This window comes from Aegilops tauschii, chromosome 4 (genome assembly GCF_002575655.3).
Source record: "Aegilops tauschii subsp. strangulata cultivar AL8/78 chromosome 4, Aet v6.0, whole genome shotgun sequence".
Classification (NCBI taxonomy): domain Eukaryota; kingdom Viridiplantae; phylum Streptophyta; class Magnoliopsida; order Poales; family Poaceae; genus Aegilops; species Aegilops tauschii.
This window is the reverse complement of record NC_053038.3, coordinates 516,353,296-516,374,740: the sequence shown is the minus strand read 5'-3', so window position 1 is coordinate 516,374,740 and position 21,445 is coordinate 516,353,296. Positions and strand designations below refer to the sequence as shown.

Here is a 21,445-nt window from a genome sequence, read left to right as displayed (position 1 = left end):
CTTGCTTGCGCCCGACGCATATCGATAGGTTTGATGACGGAAGAGGCACTGGTGCCGACTCGCACTCAGTCTATATGCAGCTGACCAACATAGTTATCAACAGAAAAGAACCAAGAGTACAATGTTCACTCTATCAACAGAAGGAAGAAAAAACACTAAGACTAAACTCAGTTACACGGTGGTCGCAAAAAGCGCAACTATCTAACAAATGCGCTTCCTACCACCTTGAGAGGGTAAATGTATCACAGGATTGAGTTCAATCAAATACAGTGACGCGAAGTTGTTAAGCCACTCCAAGAGAGGAGAGGGCTTGACAGCACTCTCGCCTGATCCATTCTGTTCTGCCGAAGTAAAAGACGCATATTCTGGATTCAGATTAACTGCTCCAACAAAGGGCTTGACATCAACCTCATCTGCTTCGTTCTGCTCCACGCAAGTACGAGGTGCATATTCTGGATTCGGAAATAACCAGTCCGACAAAGGGCTTGGACATCAATCTAGCTTGATTCGTTCCGCTCCACGGGGGTACGAGGTGCGTATTCTGGATTTGGAATAGCCAGTCCGACAAAGGGCTTGACATCAATCTCGCTTGATTCGTTCCGTTCCACGGGGGTACGAGATGCATATTCTGGATTTGGATTCAGCAATCCAACAAAGGGCTTGACATCAACCTCATCTGATTCGTTCTGCTCCACGGAAGTACGAGATGCATATTGTGGCTTGACACGATCACTGGGTAGAGTGCTGCCATTTCCGGTGGCACCTTGCGTGTTAGGATAACACGCAATGGCTGCCCTAGGTGTGTTGTTTGGAGAGAACAAATTGTTGTGAAAGCTTCCAAGAAGTGCCTGAAAGAAGCATACTTTAACTTAGTAACTGGATCAAGGCCTGCTGTGTCATCACTCGTCAGTTTCATGTAGGCATATAACAAAGGACTGAAATAGAAGAATGCAGTTCCTTATATTCTAGAAAGAAGCAAACTATTTTGGATTGAGGGCTTGACACCAACCTGATATGATTCACGCTGTACCACGGGAGTACGAGATGCATATTCTGGATTTAGATTAACCAGTCCAACAAAGGGCTTGACATCAACCTCACTTGATTCATTTCGTTCCATGGAAGTACGAGATGCATATACTGGATTGGAACGCTCACTGGGTAGAGTGCTGCCATTTGTGATGGCACCTTGCGTGTTAGGATAACACAAAATGTCTCCCCTAGGTACGTTGTTTGGCAAGAATGCACTGTTGTGAAAGCTTCCAAGAATTGCCTGAAAGAAGCATATTAAATAAATTATGTGCTGTTATCACTTTGTCTGTTTCATGTAGGCATATAACAAAGGGCTGAAATAGAAGAACGCCGTTTCTTATATTCAAGAAAGACTATTTTGTACTCCCTCCGATCCATAATAAGTGTCATGGTTTTAGTTCACTAAATAACTGTTTACAGGCAATGAAATGAAAAGTTTTACACGTTCTAACATCTTTACATACCTGGACAGGAGTTTCAGCTATGAGAGGTCCAGCTATAATGCCACTGATCACAAAACTATTGACGGAAGCAAGGGTAATACGCAGAGATCGATGGTCATTAGATGTCAAAATGGATCCAGACAGCCGGATGATTTCTAAAGGGCCCTGCAGAAATTGAATTAAGAGTTATGGAAACCAATTTTCATGGATGAATAGAACTCATAAGAAAACTGTGCTCACTCGGAAACATGGACCTCTTGTAATCACAAATAACTGAGACAAAAACCGTAACGTTCCCCACAGGCCTTCTTCATGTAATTTGATACTGACATTTACTTGTTCCAAACAATCACTTGACCCACATTTCCAGAATTTCATGCTATTTGATGTTTGCGATGTTGAATAATTGTAAAAAGAGTATGTTAAATCTTGAGGAGCTAAGGTCAAACCTTGTGAGTTAGAATGACACCAGATGGCTGGACTAGAACTGCTTCCCTAACAGACCCAAGAGCTGAAAGAATGCAGATGGCCTTCGAATTCAGCTGTGAGACCGCCATGACCCTTGATATGATATCCTGCAGAACAGTTTTCAGATGATGAAATTTCTTGGCACATTTAATTGGAGAGAGTATGTTGAGTGACCAAGCATTGCCCCTCTGTTATGAGGTTCATCCAAATGTTAAGACCTTTGCAAATCATGTACATAGAAACAGGGGGGTCTACAGCAAAAGGAAACCCACGGGGGCAAACCTTTATCTTCTCTTTCCTTCTAGAGATATGACTGTATAACTTGTGTCAAATTAAAATAAAGATTCACTTGTGCTGAAATTGGGTACTGACTTCATCCCATCCCACTTGTCATCAGTGTTTGGTTCAGCTAATAGGTTCGTTTGCATCAATAGGTTAAACAAGTAAGCATTGGCCTCGTTTGCAATGTTACGTCAAAGCAATAATAAACTTATAAAGATTAGCCTTTTTTTGAAGAATAGAGATTATATTATTGCTTTGACAATAAAAGTCCAGCTAAGCTGCAACTAGAGAATTGAACAGCTCATAATGCCATACACAACACTCTGCACATACTCCCTCGGTTCACAAAAATAAGATGTTTTGGATATTTCAATATGGACTACATACAGACTGAAATGAGTGAACAAACACACTAAAACGTGTCTACATACATCCGATCCAGAAAAAAGTTAGAACATCTTATATTTGTGAACGGCGGGAGTAGTTTCTAATTTCTATGGATCTTTAACAAGAAATTCTTCTCCATTGAGGGGCATACGAGATCAAGACAAGCTCTCTGCACACAATTTCCATTGAGGGGCGGCGAAAGCAAACCTTTGCATCATCGAAATGAAACACATGTGGCTTGTTTGGGTTCAGAGTTTCAGCAGGGCATAGTCAGACAGAGATTTGTTTCAGTTCTAACATGAACAGAGAGTCAAGCAGCATACCTCTCCCACGGCAATGGTGAGCACGTGCGGCTGGAGCCCGCCCAAGTCCCCTTGCCCTGTCCACGGCCACGCAAGATTTCAGCAAGCACTAGGCGGTCAAGCATCCACGAGCATGTATCGGGGCGAGAAGGCTCACCGTGGGCGGCCGGATTCGGCCGCGCAGCCGGCGAGGGCGCGAACCCCGGCGGCGGCCCGAGCCCCGGCGGTGGCGGCAGGCAGGCGACCTTGCGGGGGCGCCCGCGGCGCCGCTTCTCCGTCGGAGGCGGCAGCGGCGCCCGCGGCGGGGGAGGGGGCGGGTAGACCGGGCGGGGGATCGGCTCGGCGAGCCGCGGCGGCGGGGCGACGCGGGTGCGCATGGCCCACACGATAGGGGACGGGCCCCGCAGCCTGTGCAGGCCCGTCGGCGCCTCCATTGGCCGCGCCTGGGAGGCGGCCTGAGGCCCAGAGGCAGGCGGCGGCGACAGCGGCGGCGGCGGCGGCGGAGGAGGAGACGGCGAGGAGGTGGCTGCCACAGAGTCCTGCCCGGTTGACACCGCCGCTTCCGTTTCTTCCATTTTTAAAAATATTCGTGCTGATGTTGAAGTTTGTTCCGCTTATTGGAACTTGTTTGGGATTTATTTTATTTTATCATAAGGAATGCATATACCAAGAAGGGTATAAATGCTTGGATTAAAATATTCCATTATGTTTATACAAATGTAAGTGCCACGCGTTTTCTATTTTTCTTCGCGAGGAAGGGTCTCGAAGGACCCGGAAGCGGCGGTACACGACAGTTTGCATCGGATCCCAAGTAAAAGTAGCATTTATACAAATATAAATGTCACACATTTTCTTCTTCTTCCCGAGGAAGGGTCTCGAAGGACCCAAACGCGGCGGTACATGACAGTTTGCATCGGATCCCAAGTAAAAGTAGCATTTATGCAAATATAAATGCCACACGTTTTGTTTTTTCTTCTCGAGGAAGGGTCTCGAAGGACCCGGAAGTGGTGGTACACGACAGTTTGCATCGGATCCCAAGTAAAAGTAGCATTTATACAAATATAAATGCCACACGTTTTCTTTTTTCTTCCCGAGGAAGGGTCTCGAAGGACCCGGAAGCGACGGTACACGACAGTTACCATGGATCCCAAGTAAAAGTAGCATTTATACAAATATAAATGCCACATGTTTTCCTTTTTCCTTTGGAAGGATCTCGAAGGCCCCAGAAGCGGTGGCACGCGATTGTTTATATCAGATCCCAAATAAAAACAAAGATTACAAATAACTCCTCAACTTATGATAAGAGGGCCCCATATAGTGGAAGAAAATATTGTTGCTACGGACCGTGACACTTGTGACGACGGGACCTCCACACCTTCCCTTCAAACAGCGACGCATCCCGAAGAAAGAAAAGATGGACGCTGAGATGAAGCTACACGGCTTCCCCTTAGGCAGCCAAGCTGATCTTCCCTTCGAGTAGCGACACACGCCAAAGAAATAAACCATGAACGCTGAGCCGAAGCTACAGTACATTCCCTTGGGCAACCAAGCAGAGAGGAATAACACTAGCCACCCTTCGGTTAGAAGGGTTAAAGGCTATGCCATGAAGGCTGACAACCGACGGATGCCGCGGGCGCTAAAGCTCCATATCAGACCTCACCTTTGATCATTTAGCTCCATCCTTTTCCATGGGCTCTAGCTCTATGTCCCTTCCTTGTTCCTTATCCACCGCCGTGGTGGCATTGCTAGTCAAGAATGAGAGTAAGGCTTCCTCCAAAGATGGACACATCGAGCCTATTTAGGGATTCGTTAATGCTACTCTCGTCGGTTGCGTCTGGCTCCCCGCTGTGGAGCACTGCAACCAACAAGAGAACCACCATTAGCCAACCTACATTGCTCAGGAACGAGGGCAGTGCGCTCCTTTGCGACATCATACAATTCGCAAGAAGGATCACATGCTACGCCACAAATGGCCAACCATTGAGCGTTGTCGCGGGTGCCATAGTTCAAAAAACAAACACCTTTGATCATGAGCACCATCTATTTCCATGGACTCCAACTCTATGCCCTTCCATGCTCCTTATCCGCCTCAGTGGTTGCATTGGGAGTCAAGAAGGAGACCGAGGCCTCCTTAGAACAAGACATCATTGAGCTATTTAGGGCGTCGCCGATGGTGCTCCCGTCGGCTTCATTTGGCATCTAGTCATGGAGCACCACAACCAATAGGACAACCACCTCTAGACACATCACATTCCCTAGGAACGGAAGCATCGATGGTGCGCTCCTCTTCAACATCATACCATTCTCCTCTAAGGCACCAGGCGACCTAGCTCTAATATGCACATGATTGCCCAAAGCTCGGTTGGCCTTTCACCCCTAGCCACAAGTCATCCCCGTTTAGAGCTCTCTTTAACCTGCTCATGCCCCGTCTCCACTCTGTCTGATCGTGCCGCTGGAGAAGAGTGGGGATCGAGACAGGAGCACCCTGCGAGAGACCTCTCAACTATTCTATACATGAATATGGAAGGTAAGACAGAGGCCCCTCCCCCCGGGTCCTTATCATCATTTGAAAGTGAAGTGCCGATCAAAGGCACAAGCTGTGTTTGGTCATATCATTCAATTGGGTCGGTGCGAAAATAAACCAATGCTTTCACTCTTAATGCGTCATCCTAGGTCATGAAAGATTATTTAGATACAAATACCCAAATGCATTGTCTCATAAAATGTCGTATCAAGTGATGTTGCCTTTAATTGATTCTAAGACTATGTCTGCGTCCAAAAATATGGGCTAGTTGTGCAAAATGCTCCTAGCGAAGAAGAGAAAAATAATGAGAGAAGACACAACGAATCAGAGAATTAATTTCATGCTTGGAGGAATGAGCTGAGAGCAGTAACTCCACTCCATGTCTGGATATTGCGCACCGTGCTCCCTCGGCCATTGCTCTTGGTTGCAGATATCATCGTGTGGATGTGTAAAACATGCATTGCACATGTTAGGTTAGTTGTTACTCAATCTGTTCTGAAATATTGCTTCTTTTATCTTTATGTAGCCATTCAAAAAATATATCAAGATCGACAATGACACACTGATACTAGGAGATCAAATACAAATTATATCTCCATATAGTGCATTTTTAAATATAAACAGTTGAAATAAATTTGATGATTGACTTGTTGGAAATATGAGCAATTTACCGAATGATTTTATTAACAGAAATACTAGATAAAGCACGACTTGTATAGCAGTGATGAAATAAGCCATGCGATTTGACCTAAACATATCTAGAGCAGACAGTATAGCATGTTGCATATATGAAATAGAGCATAACATATCTCAGGCAAACACTAGAACAAGGAACTGTAGCAGGGCCTCTAAGAGGAAGAACACGTACGGGACATCAGCAGCAGAAGCGCTGGACTTGGGGTCAGTGTCCTTGCCAGCCATATCGTCGAAGAGGTTGTCGATGTCGGGGAAGAAGTCGTCGTCAGGAAAGTAGTCGTCGGAGTCCGGGGTGTCCGTGACGAAGAAGTCAGTAGTCGCGCGAAGCGCTCCTCAAAAACCTTATGACCCTTCTCCCGTACAGGACTCAAAAGGTGCGGTTTCGGAGACCTATTGTCCCGACCTGCGGTGCACGCCGCAAGCCGAGATGGGGAAGATCGTAGCAGTAGCTCAGTGGTCAGGAACTTGGAGGCGAGAGGGTTGTGTTGTTCTGGTGCGTCTCACTGGGAGGAGCGACCTCCCTTTTATAGGCGCAAGAGAAGAAGGCGAGAGGGCAGCGACGGGAGGTGAAACGAAGAGAGTGAGGCGAAGCGAACATGCAGCAGGCGAAGAGGTGCGCCGTTTGTATTCAATCTCCACTTCAGCAAAAACGTTTCAGCTTCCGTGTGATCGTTCATATACCCGTCGTGCGTGGCAAAAATTTAGACATCGGCTCGTCCCCGCAACCCGTCGTGACGAGGCGGGCGGTGGAGGAGGAGCGCGCGTGGATGTCCCTCTTGTTCTCATGCTCATACATGTGGCGAAAGAACCTCCCTTATAAAGAAGTCCAACTCCCTCTAAACTAGCAATGTGGGACTAAACTTTAGTAGTGCCCCTTGCCTTGCACGAATAGGCTAAGTGGGCCTTTAGGATTTATTAGGAATTTCTAAAATTGTTATTGGGCTGGCCCATAAATAGATAAAATTCCAGCATGACTTATCATAAAAAGCTAAACCATGCTACTCCAAATTTAATATGATGATTAGCTTAGCATGTGACGGTGTTATGGCCCATCGGTGCCTCATCATACCAGAAGTTGGCTTGAGTAGGCCAGTCCGGGGCCCGCAAGTCGGTTTTAGCCTTGGCCCATCGTACCGGCCCATGGGCCCCTATGAAGAGAAGGACTCGAAATACATGCAATATACAACAAGGAATCAGGCGTCCAGGGGGAAATAACTGCATAAACCATCTTTTTCCCTCCGGTCTACTCGTCTAGCCAAGATACCCTATTAGGGATCTGCCGAAAATAACTCCGACAGCATGGCCGATCTTCTTATTAAAAACAAGGAGAATAAGAGGGTCAACTATTGCAAGGAGGTCAACTTAGGAGGAACCGGCGATTGCTTAACTCGGCTACAACCTCCTGCATCTTCTCCATCGACGTGCCTTGCTTTCGCTGGTCTTGTTCCACTATCCCTTTTCTTCCACTATCATCGACCTCATATTTTTCCATATTTCTTGCAGTTGTCACCATCATAATGTGTAGCTAACACTTGTTGCAGTCGTTTTGGAGGCCAAGCGAGAGGGAAATTAAGAAAAACATGCAACATTGCGACTTCTCATCAAGTTGGATTCAGGTTTGATGCTTCTTGTGTCAAATAGTCAACATACTTTCCATCCTGCACTAGTTCATTGGATCATTTTCTTTCTCATTTATTGACATTTATCTTTTCTCGAGCTAACAGTACGGTTCTTCTTTCTCTTAGTGTTTTTTTGTAATTTTCTTATAATTTCTTCTACTCCTCGATTTTCTTCTCTCCCCCACCACTCCCCCACCCCCCCCCCCCCCCCCAAATTTTTTTCTTTCTGTTTTTTTTATTTTCTAGTCCCTCTGTCCTAAACTGAGTGTCACTGATTTAGTACAAAATTAGTATAAAGTTGTACTAAATCGACGACAATTATTTTGGGACGGTGTAGTTTTTTTCTTTATTTTATGGTTTTCTATTTCACAAATATTTCTTAAAAATGTGAACATTTAGAAAATCATGTTTTTTAATTCCGTGTTTTTTATAAAATTACATGAACATATTTTAAATTCAATATTTTAAAAAATATACAATAAATTTTTTATTAATTATTTTAAAATTCATATTTTTTGACCGGAGATTTTTTATAATAAATGATGAACAATTTTAAACAAGGTGACCAATTCTAAAAATATGTTCACCTATTTGTTTTTCCAAAAATGCTCATATAATTTAGAAAAATCTCATAAATACTTGGTGAACATTATTTCGTATACATGATTTTTCTTCAGATACTCGGTGAATGTTTTAAAACACGCGGCAAACATTTTTTAAGTATATGGTGAAGATTTCTTTAATAGATGATGGACATATTGAATAAATGTTTATTAATGCTATTTTGAATTTTTTTACGCATATCAAAATTCCTTCGTGCAATCTTTCAAAAATAACTGGCCATTAGGATGCTCATATAATTTAGAAAATGTAAACATACTTTACAATGAAATATTCGTGTGATTGATAAATATTCAGATTTTACAAAAATATTCCGTCCATTATAAAAATAAAACCGAAGTGAAACGCAGACGTGAGTAAAACTGATGTCAGATTTTTAAGCATGACAAATCTAACATTTTTTATGACAATTTATGTTGGTGCGAGAATGACAAATTTAGTTTACAACCATGGTAATTTTCTGGCAAAAAATGAATTTAGGCGGATTTGCCATGCTTACCAACTAAATTTGCCATCCTAGGCAAGCATATTTTTTCTTGTGGGGGGTTGAGGGGGTAATTCCTATTTGACGCTCGTGAGCGTCAAAAGGGCATCGCTTCGCTGAAGGGCGACCACCCCACGCCCCACTTTGGGCCGGCCCAGAGTCGCTTTCGTGTTTCTTCTTTTGTTCTGTTTTTTTGCTGTTTCTGTTTCTCTTTTTTTTTTTCATTTTGCTTGTTTTTCCTCTATTTATAAAAATGTTCATCGTATATTAGTAATTGTTCACCAAATATAAATGTTCACTATGTTTTCGAAATTTGTTCAGTGTATATCACACAAATGTTCGATGTGTATTCGAGAATTGTTCAACATATATTACAAAAATGTTCATTGCATTTTTTTAGAAAATTGTTCAATGCATATATTCTTATTTTTCTCAAAAATGTTTATCATATGAGTATAATACAAAAAGTTCATCATGTATTCTTCAAAATGTTCATCGTATAATAAGAAAATTTTCAACATATATTTACGAAATGATCAATGGATATTACAAAATGATTAATGTGTACTTTGTTTTGATTGTTTTTCAATAGAAGTTCCATAGTTAAACGCTCGCACGGTTAATCTAGCACTAGAAGTCATTAGCTTAACTGGATAGCGTCTCTGTTTAACGAGAAGTAGCTCGCGAGTTCGATTCCCACTTTTCTCATAGCTTTTGCGATCTTTTTACGTGTCACAAGCTTGTTACTCCAAATGGGCCAGCCCAGACCCGCCCCAGCCTTCAGCGAAGCTGGCTTGTTTTGACGCACACGCGCGGCACATAGAGACTCTCGGTTGTTCGGGAAACATAAATTGTCACCTAAAACTTTTGATTTGTCGTGGTGAAAAGTTGACGTAGGATTTGTAGTTGTATCCAACAAGATAGCTGCCGGGCCACGGAGGGTCTCCTGTGCGTTAACCCATCTATTTGACGCATCGAGCGTTAAATAGAGGGAGTCCTACTCGAGCACGGCGGATCGTGTGTTCCGGTTCGATCGGCCCAATCCTCCTCCTGCAGTGCTCCTCGGCATGCATGTTTCGTCGGGCGTTTGGCTTTGGCACGGTGGGGAGGACCCTGCTGCGCCGGTCCGCGGCGGCCGGCGCGCCGTCGGGCTCGACGCCGGCCGGACCTAGGCTGCGACACCTACACGTACGCCTCTCGCTTAATTCGCACTCCTGTTAGTGCGTGTGCGTGATAAGACAAAACTGAACCTTTTCTCGCGCTCAAATTGCAGTCTAAGAGGAATCTTGGGGATACTTCTGGCCGTCGCGTTGGCTTCTTTAGCAGGTAAACGAGTCTGTTAACATTGCGTCAGGTCATTCAGGTTAATATCTTATGGTTGGCAAAGTAAAGATGCATGCACCATGTTTCTTCCTTTCAGCAAGATACTAGAATATGGTACTCATATGAGTTTCCTGCGGCATACGACACTGTTCAAGTTTGTAGCATGACAAGGCGATTTTGGGAGCAGATGTAGATTTTTTAAAATATGTTAATGCTTATGAACTCAATGTGCATGCATCAACCTTTTGAAACCCCTCAAAACCTGTGGTGGCACGGAGGGCCTGGTGGTTGGTGGCTGCGGAGTGTGGGCCTTGGTACTGGTGTACTCTCGGATCCGGCAGGCATGGTCTACCGCTGCCCGTTGGGTGGGAGCCATGATTCGGTTACCACTGGCAATGGTTGGGCCCCTTCCCCGGGGCTTGGTGAGGTGGAGGGGCATAGAGATCTGGGCGAAAGCCTTGTATTTTATGGGGATCGGCTAACGCGATGATAGCACGGTGGCACCATCTTCCTTGGGAGTTCTCGTTGAAGAGTTCCTCCTCTCCACTAGTATGTGTCTGGTCAATTCTTGGGTTGTCGTGGTGGTTGTTGATGTGGTCGGGCCCTTTTATAGGTTTCGGTGGGGAGTCGTGGGCGGTTTCTGGGCGAAAGCTTTACTAGTTGACGGGTATCGATGCCAGCGGCGACGGCGCCTGCAGATGTCGTTTTTCCTTCTTGAAGACGTCTCCGCAGATCCTGCTCACTCCTCTTGGGGTAGAGGAGAGTAGGTGGGAGGTCGAGATGGCTGGCGGCAGCTTTATTGTTTCCTTTTTCCTTTTCTATTTTTTTTGCTCGTGGTCGAGTTTTTTGCCTGATCGTCCCTTAATCAATTATAATCACCTGTACGGTTTTTGGCGTAGTTTTCCTTATAAACCGAGCCAACTATATTCTTCTTTATGAAATCGCGGGAGCACCCTGCTTTCTTGATGAAATTCCTTCGAAAAAATATTTGTAGTTGGAATTTATCCGCAACCGACATGCAGTCATAAATCGTGTTGCAATGTTCTTAATGCCTGGCGCGCCGAAGATTTCTTCATTTGTTGTCAAATCATACTCCTGAGTGAATGCTAAGAAAGTTTCTCGACGGCCTGCTTTGAAGGGTTGTGATTACAGTGTGTTCCATCGTTTTCCAGGGACCCCAGGACGTCCGTGATGACAATACCTGCATGCTGCGTTGGTCTTGGACTTTGGTATATGAAGAAGGTTGAAGAGCATGCTGAGAAGTCCACCCGCCCGTCGAGGATTGACTGGGTCGAAGCTGGTGTTGTCTCTCCGGTTGTGAGGAACCAAAAAAGTTGTGGTACGTAGTGTCTCGAGCTTATTTTCTGTTGCAGCATGTGTTTGGTTTTAAATTGTTCCATAGTAGATCCTGGTTTATTCCTAGCTGCGTGCAGGTGTAGCTTAATTATGCATCGCAGTTGACAAGGCCAATTTATATTTGCATTCTAGCACATGATCCCTTTACACCACCTTAACTTGTATATTTGTCTATTCACAAAAAAGAACAACACTTATATTTGTCGTAGGCTGTTGTTGGGCGATGGCGGCTGCAGCCTCAGTGGAAGCAATACACATCCTGAAAACCTCGCAGAAGATCTCCCTGTCAGTTCAAGAGCTCATTGACTGTGATTACAGCAACAGTGGCTGCTGGGGTGGTTTCTCTCTTCGCGCTCTCCGGTATATACAAAGGAATGGACTCTCGAGCGAATCCTCCTACCCATACCGGGCTCGGAGAGGTATTTGCAAGAAGGACAAATCAGTAGCAGCAAGGATATCAGGCTTTCGGTTTGTCTACTGGACCGAGGAGGCTCTAGAGAAAGCAGTAGCGAGGCAGCCCGTGATTGTCAGTTTACAGGGCACAATTTATCTTGATAATTACAAAGGGGGCATCATGGACTATGAAGCCTTGCCAACAAGAACTAACATGCATAATGTCTTGATTGTTGGTTATGGCACGGATCCCAGCGGCGTTAAGTATTGGCGCTTCAAGAACTCATGGGGAGATAGTTGGGGCGAGGGTGGGTTTGGGAGGATCCGCAGGCATGTTGCTGACAAGCGAGGTGTCTTGGGTATGTTTATGGAGCCAGGACTATATCCAGTGCTTAATATCTGACATATCTTGGTTGGACCGTAGTTTGTGAAATTTATGCGTCCCTCCTCTGCCTAGGATCTTAACTTTTTTGTTATACTCTGATAGTGAAACTCTATCTCACTGCCATATGATTTTTCTTGTGATAACATATGCCACATTTGATTTTATATCTAATCCTTCATGAACCTCTTGCCTGTCAAGTCGAGCTGTATTCTGAAGGACTTGCGTCGTCAGATTGTACCACTTTGTGATATATATCTAATCAATGTTGATGTTTTGCTGGTGAAATAATTGGTGCTTCATCCTTTCTCTTGTGAAATTGATGTGCGCCCGAACCCTGGCAACGGTGGAGGAAAGTGACCTTGCAGGGGCGTCGTCGATGGTTCCTCTCGAGCGGAGGTAGAGGATGATGGTAGATGGGGCGGGGATCGGCTCGGCAGGCGGCAGCGGCGGGGCCACATGGGTGCGCATGGCAAACACGATAGCATGCAAATCGGTATCATTGATATAACTTGGATAACGTAAATTAAGATCGACAGAACGATTCATCTACAGTTGTTGGCTTTGTGTGGTCTGGTCACTGAGGCTTGCTAGCATCACATGATTTTTGTCTGTGTTCGTCCCTGCTAATAGCTGAGAATACACGTCATTTAGTCAGTTTGCGGCAAGACAACAACATGAACATGGCAAACGCTATCACGCTTTACAAGTAGCCGATCATCGTCATCGAGTGCATATAGCATCAAATCCTTAAATATGGGAAATATCAAGTGATACAAGAGCTTACGTGTTACCATGATACGGGCTCCCGCAAGCCGTTGGATCTGAGATCTATGGGTGACAACGATGCTCTTGGACTTGCACGTAAATATCAGATTCTTGAAGGGTTTTGCTACAAAGTGAAGGAAATATGCTCTAGAGGCAATAATAAAGTTATTATTTATTTCCTTATATCATGATAAATGTTTATTATTCATGCTAGAATTGTATTAACCGGAAACATGATACATGTGTGAATACATAGACAAACAGAGTGTCACTAGTATGCCTCTACTTGACTAGCTCGTTAATCAAAGATGGTTATGTTTCCTAACCATGGACAAAGAGTTGTTATTTGATTAACGGGATCACATCATTAGAAGAATGATGTGATTGACTTGACCCATTCCGTTAGCTTAGCACTCGATCGTTTAGTATGTTGCTATTGCTTTCTTCATGACTTATACATGTTCCTATGACTATGAGATTATGCAACTCCCGTTTACCGGAGGAACACTTTGTGTGCTACCAAACGTCACAACGTAACCGGGTGATTATAAAGGTGCTCTACAGGTGTCTCCGAAGGTACTTGTTGGGTTGGCGTATTTCGAGATTAGGATTTATCACTCCGATTGTCGGAGAGGTATCTCTGGGCCCACTCGGTAATGCACATCACTTAAGCCTTGCAAGCATTGCAACTAATGAGTTAGTTGCGGGATGATGTATTACAGAACGAGTAAAGAGACTTACCGGTAACGAGATTGAACTAGGTATTGAGATACCGACGATCGAATCTCGGGCAAGTAACATACCGATGACAAAGGGAACAACGTATGTTGTTATGCGGTTTGACCGATAAAGATCTTCGTAGAATATGTGGGAGCCAATATGAGCATCCAGGTTCCGCTATTGGTTATTGACCGGAGACGTGTCTCGGTCATGTCTACATTGTTCTCGAACCTGTAGGGTCCGCATGCTTAAAGTTTCGATGACGGTTATATTATGAGTTTATGTGTTTTGATGTACCGAAGGTAGTTCAGAGTCCCAGATGAGATCAGGGACATGACGAGGAGTCTCGAAATGGTCGAGACGTAAAGATCGATATATTGGACAACTATATTCGGACATCGGAAAGGTTTCGAGTGATTCGGGTATTTTTCGGAGTACCGGAGAGTTACGGGAATTCGTATTGGGCCTTAATGGGCCATACGGGAAAGGAGAGAAAGGCCCCAAAGGGTGGCCCCACCCCTCCCCATGGACTAGTCCGAATTGGACTAGGGAGGGGGGCGCCCCCTTCCTTCCTTCTCCTTCTCCCTTCCCTTCTCCTACTCCAACAAGGAAAGGAGGAGTCCTACTCCCGGTGGGAGTAGGACTCCCCCCTTGGCGCGCCCTCCTCCTAGGCCGGCCGCCTCCCCCCTTGCTCCTTTATATACAGGGGCAGGGGGGCACCCCAAAGACACAACAATTGATCTATTGATCTCTTAGCCGTGTGCGGTGCCCCCCTCCACCATAATCCACCTCGATAATATCATAGCGGTGCTTAGGCGAAGCTCTGCGTCGGTAGAACATCATCATCGTCACCACGCCGTCGTGCTGATGAAACTCTCCCTCAAAGCTCGGCTGGATCGGAGTTCGAGGGACGTCATCGAGCTGAACGTGTGCTGAACTCGGAGGTGCCGTGCGTTCGGTACTTGATCGGTCGGATCGTGAAGACGTACGACTACATCAACCGCGTTGTGCTAACGCTTCCGCTTTCGGTCTACGAGGGTACGTGGACAACACTCTCCCCTCTCGTTGCTATGCATCACCATGATCCTGTGTGTGCGTAGGAAATTTTTGAAATTACTACGTTCCCCAACAGTGGCATCCGAGCCTGGTTTTATGCGTAGATGTCATATGCACGAGTAGAACACAAGTGAGTTGTGGGCGATATAAGTTATACTGCTTACCAGCATGTCATACTTTGGTTCGGCGGTATTGTTGGATGAAGCGGCCCGGACCGACATTACGCGTACGCTTACGCGAGACTGGTTCTACCGACGTACTTTGCACATAGGTGGCTGGCGGGTGTCAGTTTCTCCAACTTTAGTTGAACCGAGTGTGGCTACGCCCGGTCCTTGCGAAGGTTAAAACAGCACCAACTTGACAAACTATCGTTGTGGTTTTGATGCGTAGGTAAGAACGGTTCTTGCTAAGCCCGTAGCAGCCACAAAATTTGCAACAACAAAGTAGAGGACGTCTAACTTGTTTTTGCAGGGCATGTTGTGATGTGATATGGTCAAAGCATGATGCTAAATTTATTGTATGAGATGATCATGTTTTGTAACCGAGTTATCGGCAACTGGCAGGAGCCATATGGTTGTCGCTTTATTGTATGCAATGCAATCGCCCTGTAATGCTTTACTTTATCACTAAGCGGTAGCGATAGTCGTAGAAGCATAAGATTGGCGAGACGACAACGATGCTACGATGGAGGTCAAGGTGTGTTGCCGGTGACGATGGTGATCATGACGGTGCTTCGGAGATGGAGATCACAAGCACAAGATGATGATGGCCATATCATATCACTTATATTGATTGCATGTGATGTTTATCTTTTATGCATTTTATCTTGCTTTGATTGACGGTAGCATTATAAGACGATCCCTCACTAAATTATCAAAGTATAAGTGTTCTCCCTGAGTATGCACCGTTGCGAAAGTTCTTCGTGCTGAGACACCACGTGATGATCGGGTGTGATAGGCTCTACGTTCAAATACAACAGGTGCAAATCAGTTGCACACGCGGAATACTCAGGTTAAGCTTGACGAGCCTAGCATATAACAGATATGGCCTCGGAACACGGAGACCGAAAGGTCGAGCGTGAATCATATAGTAGATATGATCAACATAGTGATGTTCACCATTGAAACTACTCCATCTCACGTGATGATCGGACATGGTTTAGTTGATATGGATCACGTGATCACTTAGAAGATTAGAGGGATGTCTATCTAAGTCGGAGTTCTTAAGTAATATGATTAATTGAACTTAAATTTATCATGAACTTTAGTCCTGATAGTATTTTGCAAATTATGTTGTAGATCAATAGCTCGCGTTGTTGCTTCCCTATGTTTATTTTGATATGTTCCTAGAGAAAAATTATGTTGAAAGATATTAGTAGCAATGATGTGGATTGGATCCGTGATCTGAGGATTATCCTCATTGCTGCACAGAAGAATTATGTCCTTGATGCACCGCTAGGTGACAGACCTATTGCAGGAGTAGATGCAGACGTTATGAACGTTTGGCTAGCTCAATATGACGACTACTTGATAGTTTAGTGCACCATGATTAACGGCTTAGAATCGGGACTTCAAAGACGTTTTGAACGTCATGGACCATATGAGATGTTCCTGGAGTTGAAGTTAATATTTCAAGCAAATACCCGAGTTGAGAGATATGAAGTCTCCAACAAGTTCTATAGCTAAAAGATGGAGGAGAATAGCTCAAGCAGTGAGCATGTGCTCAGATTGTCTGGGTACTACAATCGCTTGAATCAAGTGGGAGTTAATCTTCCAGATAAAATAGTGATTGACAGAATTCTCTAGTCACCATCACCAAGTTAGTAGAACTTCGTGATGAACTATAGTATGCAAGGGATGACGAAAGTAATTCCCGAGCTCTTCGCGATGCTGAAATCGATGAAGGTCGAAATCAAGAAAGAGCATCAAGTGTTGATGGTTGACAAGACCACTAGTTTCAAGGAAAAGGGCAAAGGGAAGAAGGGGAACTTCAAGAAGAACGGCAAGCAAGTTGCTGCTCAAGTCAAGAAGCCCAAGTCTGGTCCTAAGCCTGAGACTAAGTGCTTCTACTGCAAAGGGACTGGTCACTGGAAGCGGAACTGCCCCAAGTGTTTGGCGGATAAGAAGGATGGCAAAGTGAACAAAGGTATATTTGATATACAGATTATTGATGTGTATTTTACTAGTGTTCGTAGCAACCCCTCTGTATTTGATACTGTTGGAGAACGTAGCAGAAATTTTAAATTTTATACGTATCACCAAGATCAATCTATGGAGTCATCTAGCAACGAGAGAGAGGGGAGTGCATCTACATACCCTTGTAGATCACGCGCGGAAGCGTTCAAGAGAACGGGGTTGATGGAGTCGTACTCGTCGTGATCCAAATCACCGATGATCCTAGCGCCGAACGGACGGCACCTCCGCGTTCAACACACGTACGGAGCAGGGACGTCTCCTCCTTCTTGATCCAGCAAGGGGGGAGGAGAAGTTGATGGAGATCCAGCAGCACGACGGCGTGGTGGTGAAAGTAGCGGGATCCCGGCAGGGCTTCGCCAAGCGCAAGCGGGGAGGAAGAGGTGTCACGGGAGGGAGAGAGGCGCCAGGGCTTGGGGTGCTGCTCCCATGCGCCTCCCCACTATATATAGGGGTGGAGGGGGCTGGTTTCTTTCCCTCCAAGTCCATTGGGGCGTTGGCAAAGGTGGGGGAAAGAAATCCCATCATTTCCCTTCCCCACCGATTGTTATCCCCCCTTTTTAGGGATCTTGATCTTATCCCTTCGGGATATGATCTTATTCCTTCTAAGGTGGGATCTTGGTGCGCCTTGACCAGGGGTGTGGGGCCTTTCCCCCACTACCCACGTTCATGTGGGTCCCCCCATGCAGGTGGGCCCCACTTCAGAACCTTCTAGAACCTTCCCGGTACAATACCGAAAAATCCCGAACATTTTCCGGTGGCCAAAATAGGACTTCCCATATATAAATCTTTACCTCCGGACCATTCTGGAACTCCTCATGACTTCCGGGATCTCATCCGGGACTCCGAACAACTTTCGGTTAACCGCATACTAATATCTCTACAACTCTAGCGTCACCGAACCTTAAGTGTGTAGACCCTACGGGTTCGGGAGACATGCAGACATGACCGAGACGACTCTCCGGTCAATAACCAACAGCGGGATCTGGATACCCATGTTGGCTCCCACATGTTCCACGATGATCTCATCGGATGAACCACGATGTCGAGGATTCAATCAATCCCGTATACAATTCCCTTTGTCAATCGGTACGTTACTTGCCCGAGATTCGATCGTCGGTATCCCAATACCTTGTTCAATCTCGTTACCGGCAAGTCACTTTACTCGTACCGTAACGCATGATCCCGTGGCTAACTCCTTAGTCACATTGAGCTCATTATGATGATGCATTACCGAGTGGGCCCGGAGATACCTCTCCGCCATACGGAGTGACAAATCCCAGTCTCGATTCGTGCCAACCCAACAGACACTTTCGGAGATACCTGTAGTGCACCTTTATAGCCACCCAGTTACGTTGTGACGTTTGGTACACCCAAAGCATTCCTACGGTATCCGGGAGTTGCACAATCTCATGGTCTAAGGAAATGATACTTGACATTAGAAAAGCTCTAGCAAACGAACTACACGATCTTGTGCTATGCTTAGGATTGGGTCTTGTCCATCACATCATTCTCCTAATGATGTGATCCCGTTATCAATGACATCCAATGTCCATGGTCAGGAAACCATAACCATCTATTGATCAACGAGCTAGTCAACTAGAGGCTTACTAGGGACATGTTGTGGTCTATGTATTCACACATGTATTACAGTTTCCAGTTAATACAATTATAGCATGAACAACAGACAATTATCATGAACAAGGAAATACAATAATAACCATTTTATTATTGCCTCTAGGGCATATTTCCAACAGTCTCCCACTTGCACTAGAGTCAATAATCTAGTTCACATCACCATGTGATTAACACTCAAAGTTCACATCGCCATGTGACTAATACCCAAGAGTTTACTAGAGTCAATAATCTAGTTCACATCACCATGTGATTAACACTCAATGAGTTCTAGGGTTTGATCATGTTATGCTTACGAGAGAGGTTTTAGTCAACGGGTCTGCAACATTCAGATCCATGTGTGCTTTACAAATCTCTATGTCATCTTATAGATGCAGCTACCACGCGCTACTTGGAGCTATTCCAAATAACTGCTCTACTATATGAATCCGGTTCACTACTCAGAGTCATCCGGATTAGTGTCAAAGTTTGCATCGACGTAACCCTTTACGACGAACCCCTTTCCACCTCCATAATCGAGAAAATTCCTTAGTCCACTAGATACTAAGGATAAGTTCGACCGCTGTCATGTGATCCCTTCCTGGATCACTATTGTACCCCTTGACTAACTCATGGCAAGGCACACTTCAGGTGCGGTACACAGCATAGCATATTGTAGAGCCTACGTCTAAAGCATAGGGGACGACCTTCGTCCTTTCTCTTTCTTCTGCCGTGGTCAGGTCTTGAGTCTTACTCAATACTCACACCTTGTAACACAGCCAAGAACTCCTTCTTTGCTGATCTATTTTGAACTCCTTCAAAATCTTGTCACGGTATGTATTCATTTGAAAGTACTATTAAGCGTTTTTGATCTATCCTTATAGATCTTGATGCTCAATGTTCAAGTAGCTTAATCCAGGTTTTCCATTAAAAACACTTTTCAAATAACCCTGGATGCTTTCCAGAAATTCTACATCATTTCTGATCAACAATATGTTAACAACATATACTCATAAAAAATTCTATAGTGCTCCCACTCACTTCTTTGGAAATACAAGTTTCTCATGAACTTTGTATAAACCCAAAATCTTTGATCATCTCATCAAAGCGTTCATTCCAACTCCGAGATGCTTACTCCAATCCTTAGAAGGATTGCTGGAGCTTTGCATACTTGTTAGCATCTTTCAGGGTTGACTAAACCTTCTGGTTGTATCACATACAACCTTTCCTCAAGAAAATCGTCGAGGAAACAATGTTTTGACGTCCTATCTGCAAGATTTCATAAATAATGCAGTAACTGCTAATATAATTCTAACAGACTCTTAGCATCGCTACGAGTGAGAAAGTCTCATCGCAGTCAACTCCTTGAACTTGCCGGAAAACATCTTAACGACAAGTCGAGCTTTCTTAATGGTGACACTTACCATCATTGTCTGTCTTCCCTTTAAAATCCATCTATACCCAACAGCCTTACGACCATCAAGTAGTTCTTTCAAAGTCTATACTTTGTTTTCATACATGGATCCTCTCGGATTTTATGGCCTCGAGCCATTCGTCGGAATCCGGGCCCACCATCGCTTCTCCATAGCTCGTAGGTTCATTGTTGTCTAGCAACATGACTTCCAAGACAGGATTACGTACCACTCTGAAGTAGTACGCATCCTTGTCGTCCTATGAGGTTTGGTAGTGACTTGATCTGAAGTTTCATGATCACTATCATAAGCTTCCACTTCAATTGGTGTAGGTGCCACAGGAACAACTTCCCGTGCCCTGCTACACATTAGTTGAAGTGACGGTTCAATGACCTCATCAAGTCTCCACCATCCTCCCACTCAATTCTTTCGAGAGAAACTTTTCCTCGAGAAAGGACCCGTTTCTAGAAACAATCACTTTTGCTTCCAGATCTGAAATAGGAGGTATACCCAACTGTTTTGGGTATTCTATGAAGATGCATTTATCCGCTTTGGGTTCGAGCTTATCAGCCTGAAACTTTTTCACATAAGCGTCGCAGCCCCAAACTTTTAAGAAATGACAGCTTAGGTTTCTCTAAACCATAGTTCATACGGTGTCGTCTCAACGGAATTGCGTGGTGCCCTATTTAAAGTGAATGCGGTTGTCTCTAATGCCTAACCCATAAACGATAGTTGTAATTCGATAAGAGACATCATGGTTTGCACCATATCCAATAGGGTGCAGTTATGATGTTCGGACACACCATCACAATATGGTGTTCCAGGCGGTATTAGTCGTGAAACAATTTCCACAATTTCTTAATTGTGTGCCAAACTCGTAACTCAGATATTCATCTCTATGATCATATCACAGACGTTTTATCCTCTTGTCACGACGATCTTCAACTTCACTCTGAAATTACTTGAACCTTTCAATAATTCAGACTTGTGTTTCATCAAGTAAATATTCTCAGCATCTACTCAAATCATCTGTGAAGTAAGAACATAACGATATCCACTGCGTGCCTCAGCACTCATTGGACTGCACACATCAAATGTATTACTTCCAACAAGTTGCTCTCTTGTTCCATCTTACTGCAAACGAGGCCTTTCAGTCATCTTGCCCATGTGGTATGATTTGCATGTCTCAAGTGATTCAAAATCAAGTGAGTCCAAATGATCCATCTGTATGGACTTTCTTCATGCATATATACTAATAGACATGGTTCGCATGTTTCAATCTTTTCAAAAACGAGTGAGTCCAAAGATCCATCAACATGGAGCTTCTTCATGCGTTTTATACCAATATGACTCAAGTGGCAGTGCCACAAG

General features: G+C 44.6%; 2 protein-coding genes across 2 annotated transcripts; one reads left to right on the top strand and one right to left on the bottom strand.

The window, feature by feature from the left end:
- Positions 1-75: 75 nt before the first annotated feature.
- LOC109762645 (uncharacterized) lies at positions 76-3,504 on the bottom strand. Its single transcript, XM_073497206.1, has 6 exons — positions 3,072-3,504; positions 2,936-2,991; positions 1,925-2,050; positions 1,497-1,640; positions 1,010-1,273; positions 76-848 (listed from the first exon to the last, which is right to left on the bottom strand). Exons 1-6 carry the CDS (start codon positions 3,487-3,489, stop codon positions 498-500), a joined length of 1,359 nt encoding a protein of 452 aa, XP_073353307.1. The 5' UTR covers positions 3,490-3,504; the 3' UTR covers positions 76-497.
- A 1,753-nt stretch (positions 3,505-5,257) lies between these two features.
- Positions 5,258-12,333, top strand: LOC109762615 (ervatamin-B-like). Its single transcript, XM_073497943.1, has 4 exons — positions 5,258-5,365; positions 10,132-10,184; positions 11,354-11,520; positions 11,774-12,333. Exons 1-4 carry the CDS (start codon positions 5,258-5,260, stop codon positions 12,331-12,333), a joined length of 888 nt encoding a protein of 295 aa, XP_073354044.1.
- The last annotated feature ends 9,112 nt before the right edge of the window (positions 12,334-21,445 follow it).

Bases quoted from the DNA above. Each gene is read 5' to 3' on its own strand.
- LOC109762645 (XM_073497206.1), bottom strand. From the start codon at position 3,489: ATGGAAGAAACGGAAGCGGCGGTGTCAACCGGGCAGGACTCTGTGGCA. The intron at 2,051-2,935 runs GTATGCTGCTTG...ACTGTTCTGCAG, and splicing joins TCACCATTGCCGTGGGAGAG to GATATCATATCAAGGGTCAT. The intron at 849-1,009 runs GTTGGTGTCAAG...TGCTTCTTTCAG, and splicing joins TACAGCGTGAATCATATCAG to GCACTTCTTGGAAGCTTTCA.
- LOC109762615 (XM_073497943.1), top strand. From the start codon at position 5,258: ATGATTGCCCAAAGCTCGGTTGGCCTTTCACCCCTAGCCACAAGTCAT. The intron at 10,185-11,353 runs GTAAACGAGTCT...ATCGTTTTCCAG, and splicing joins CGCGTTGGCTTCTTTAGCAG to GGACCCCAGGACGTCCGTGA. The intron at 11,521-11,773 runs GTACGTAGTGTC...TGGCGGCTGCAG, and splicing joins GAGGAACCAAAAAAGTTGTG to CCTCAGTGGAAGCAATACAC.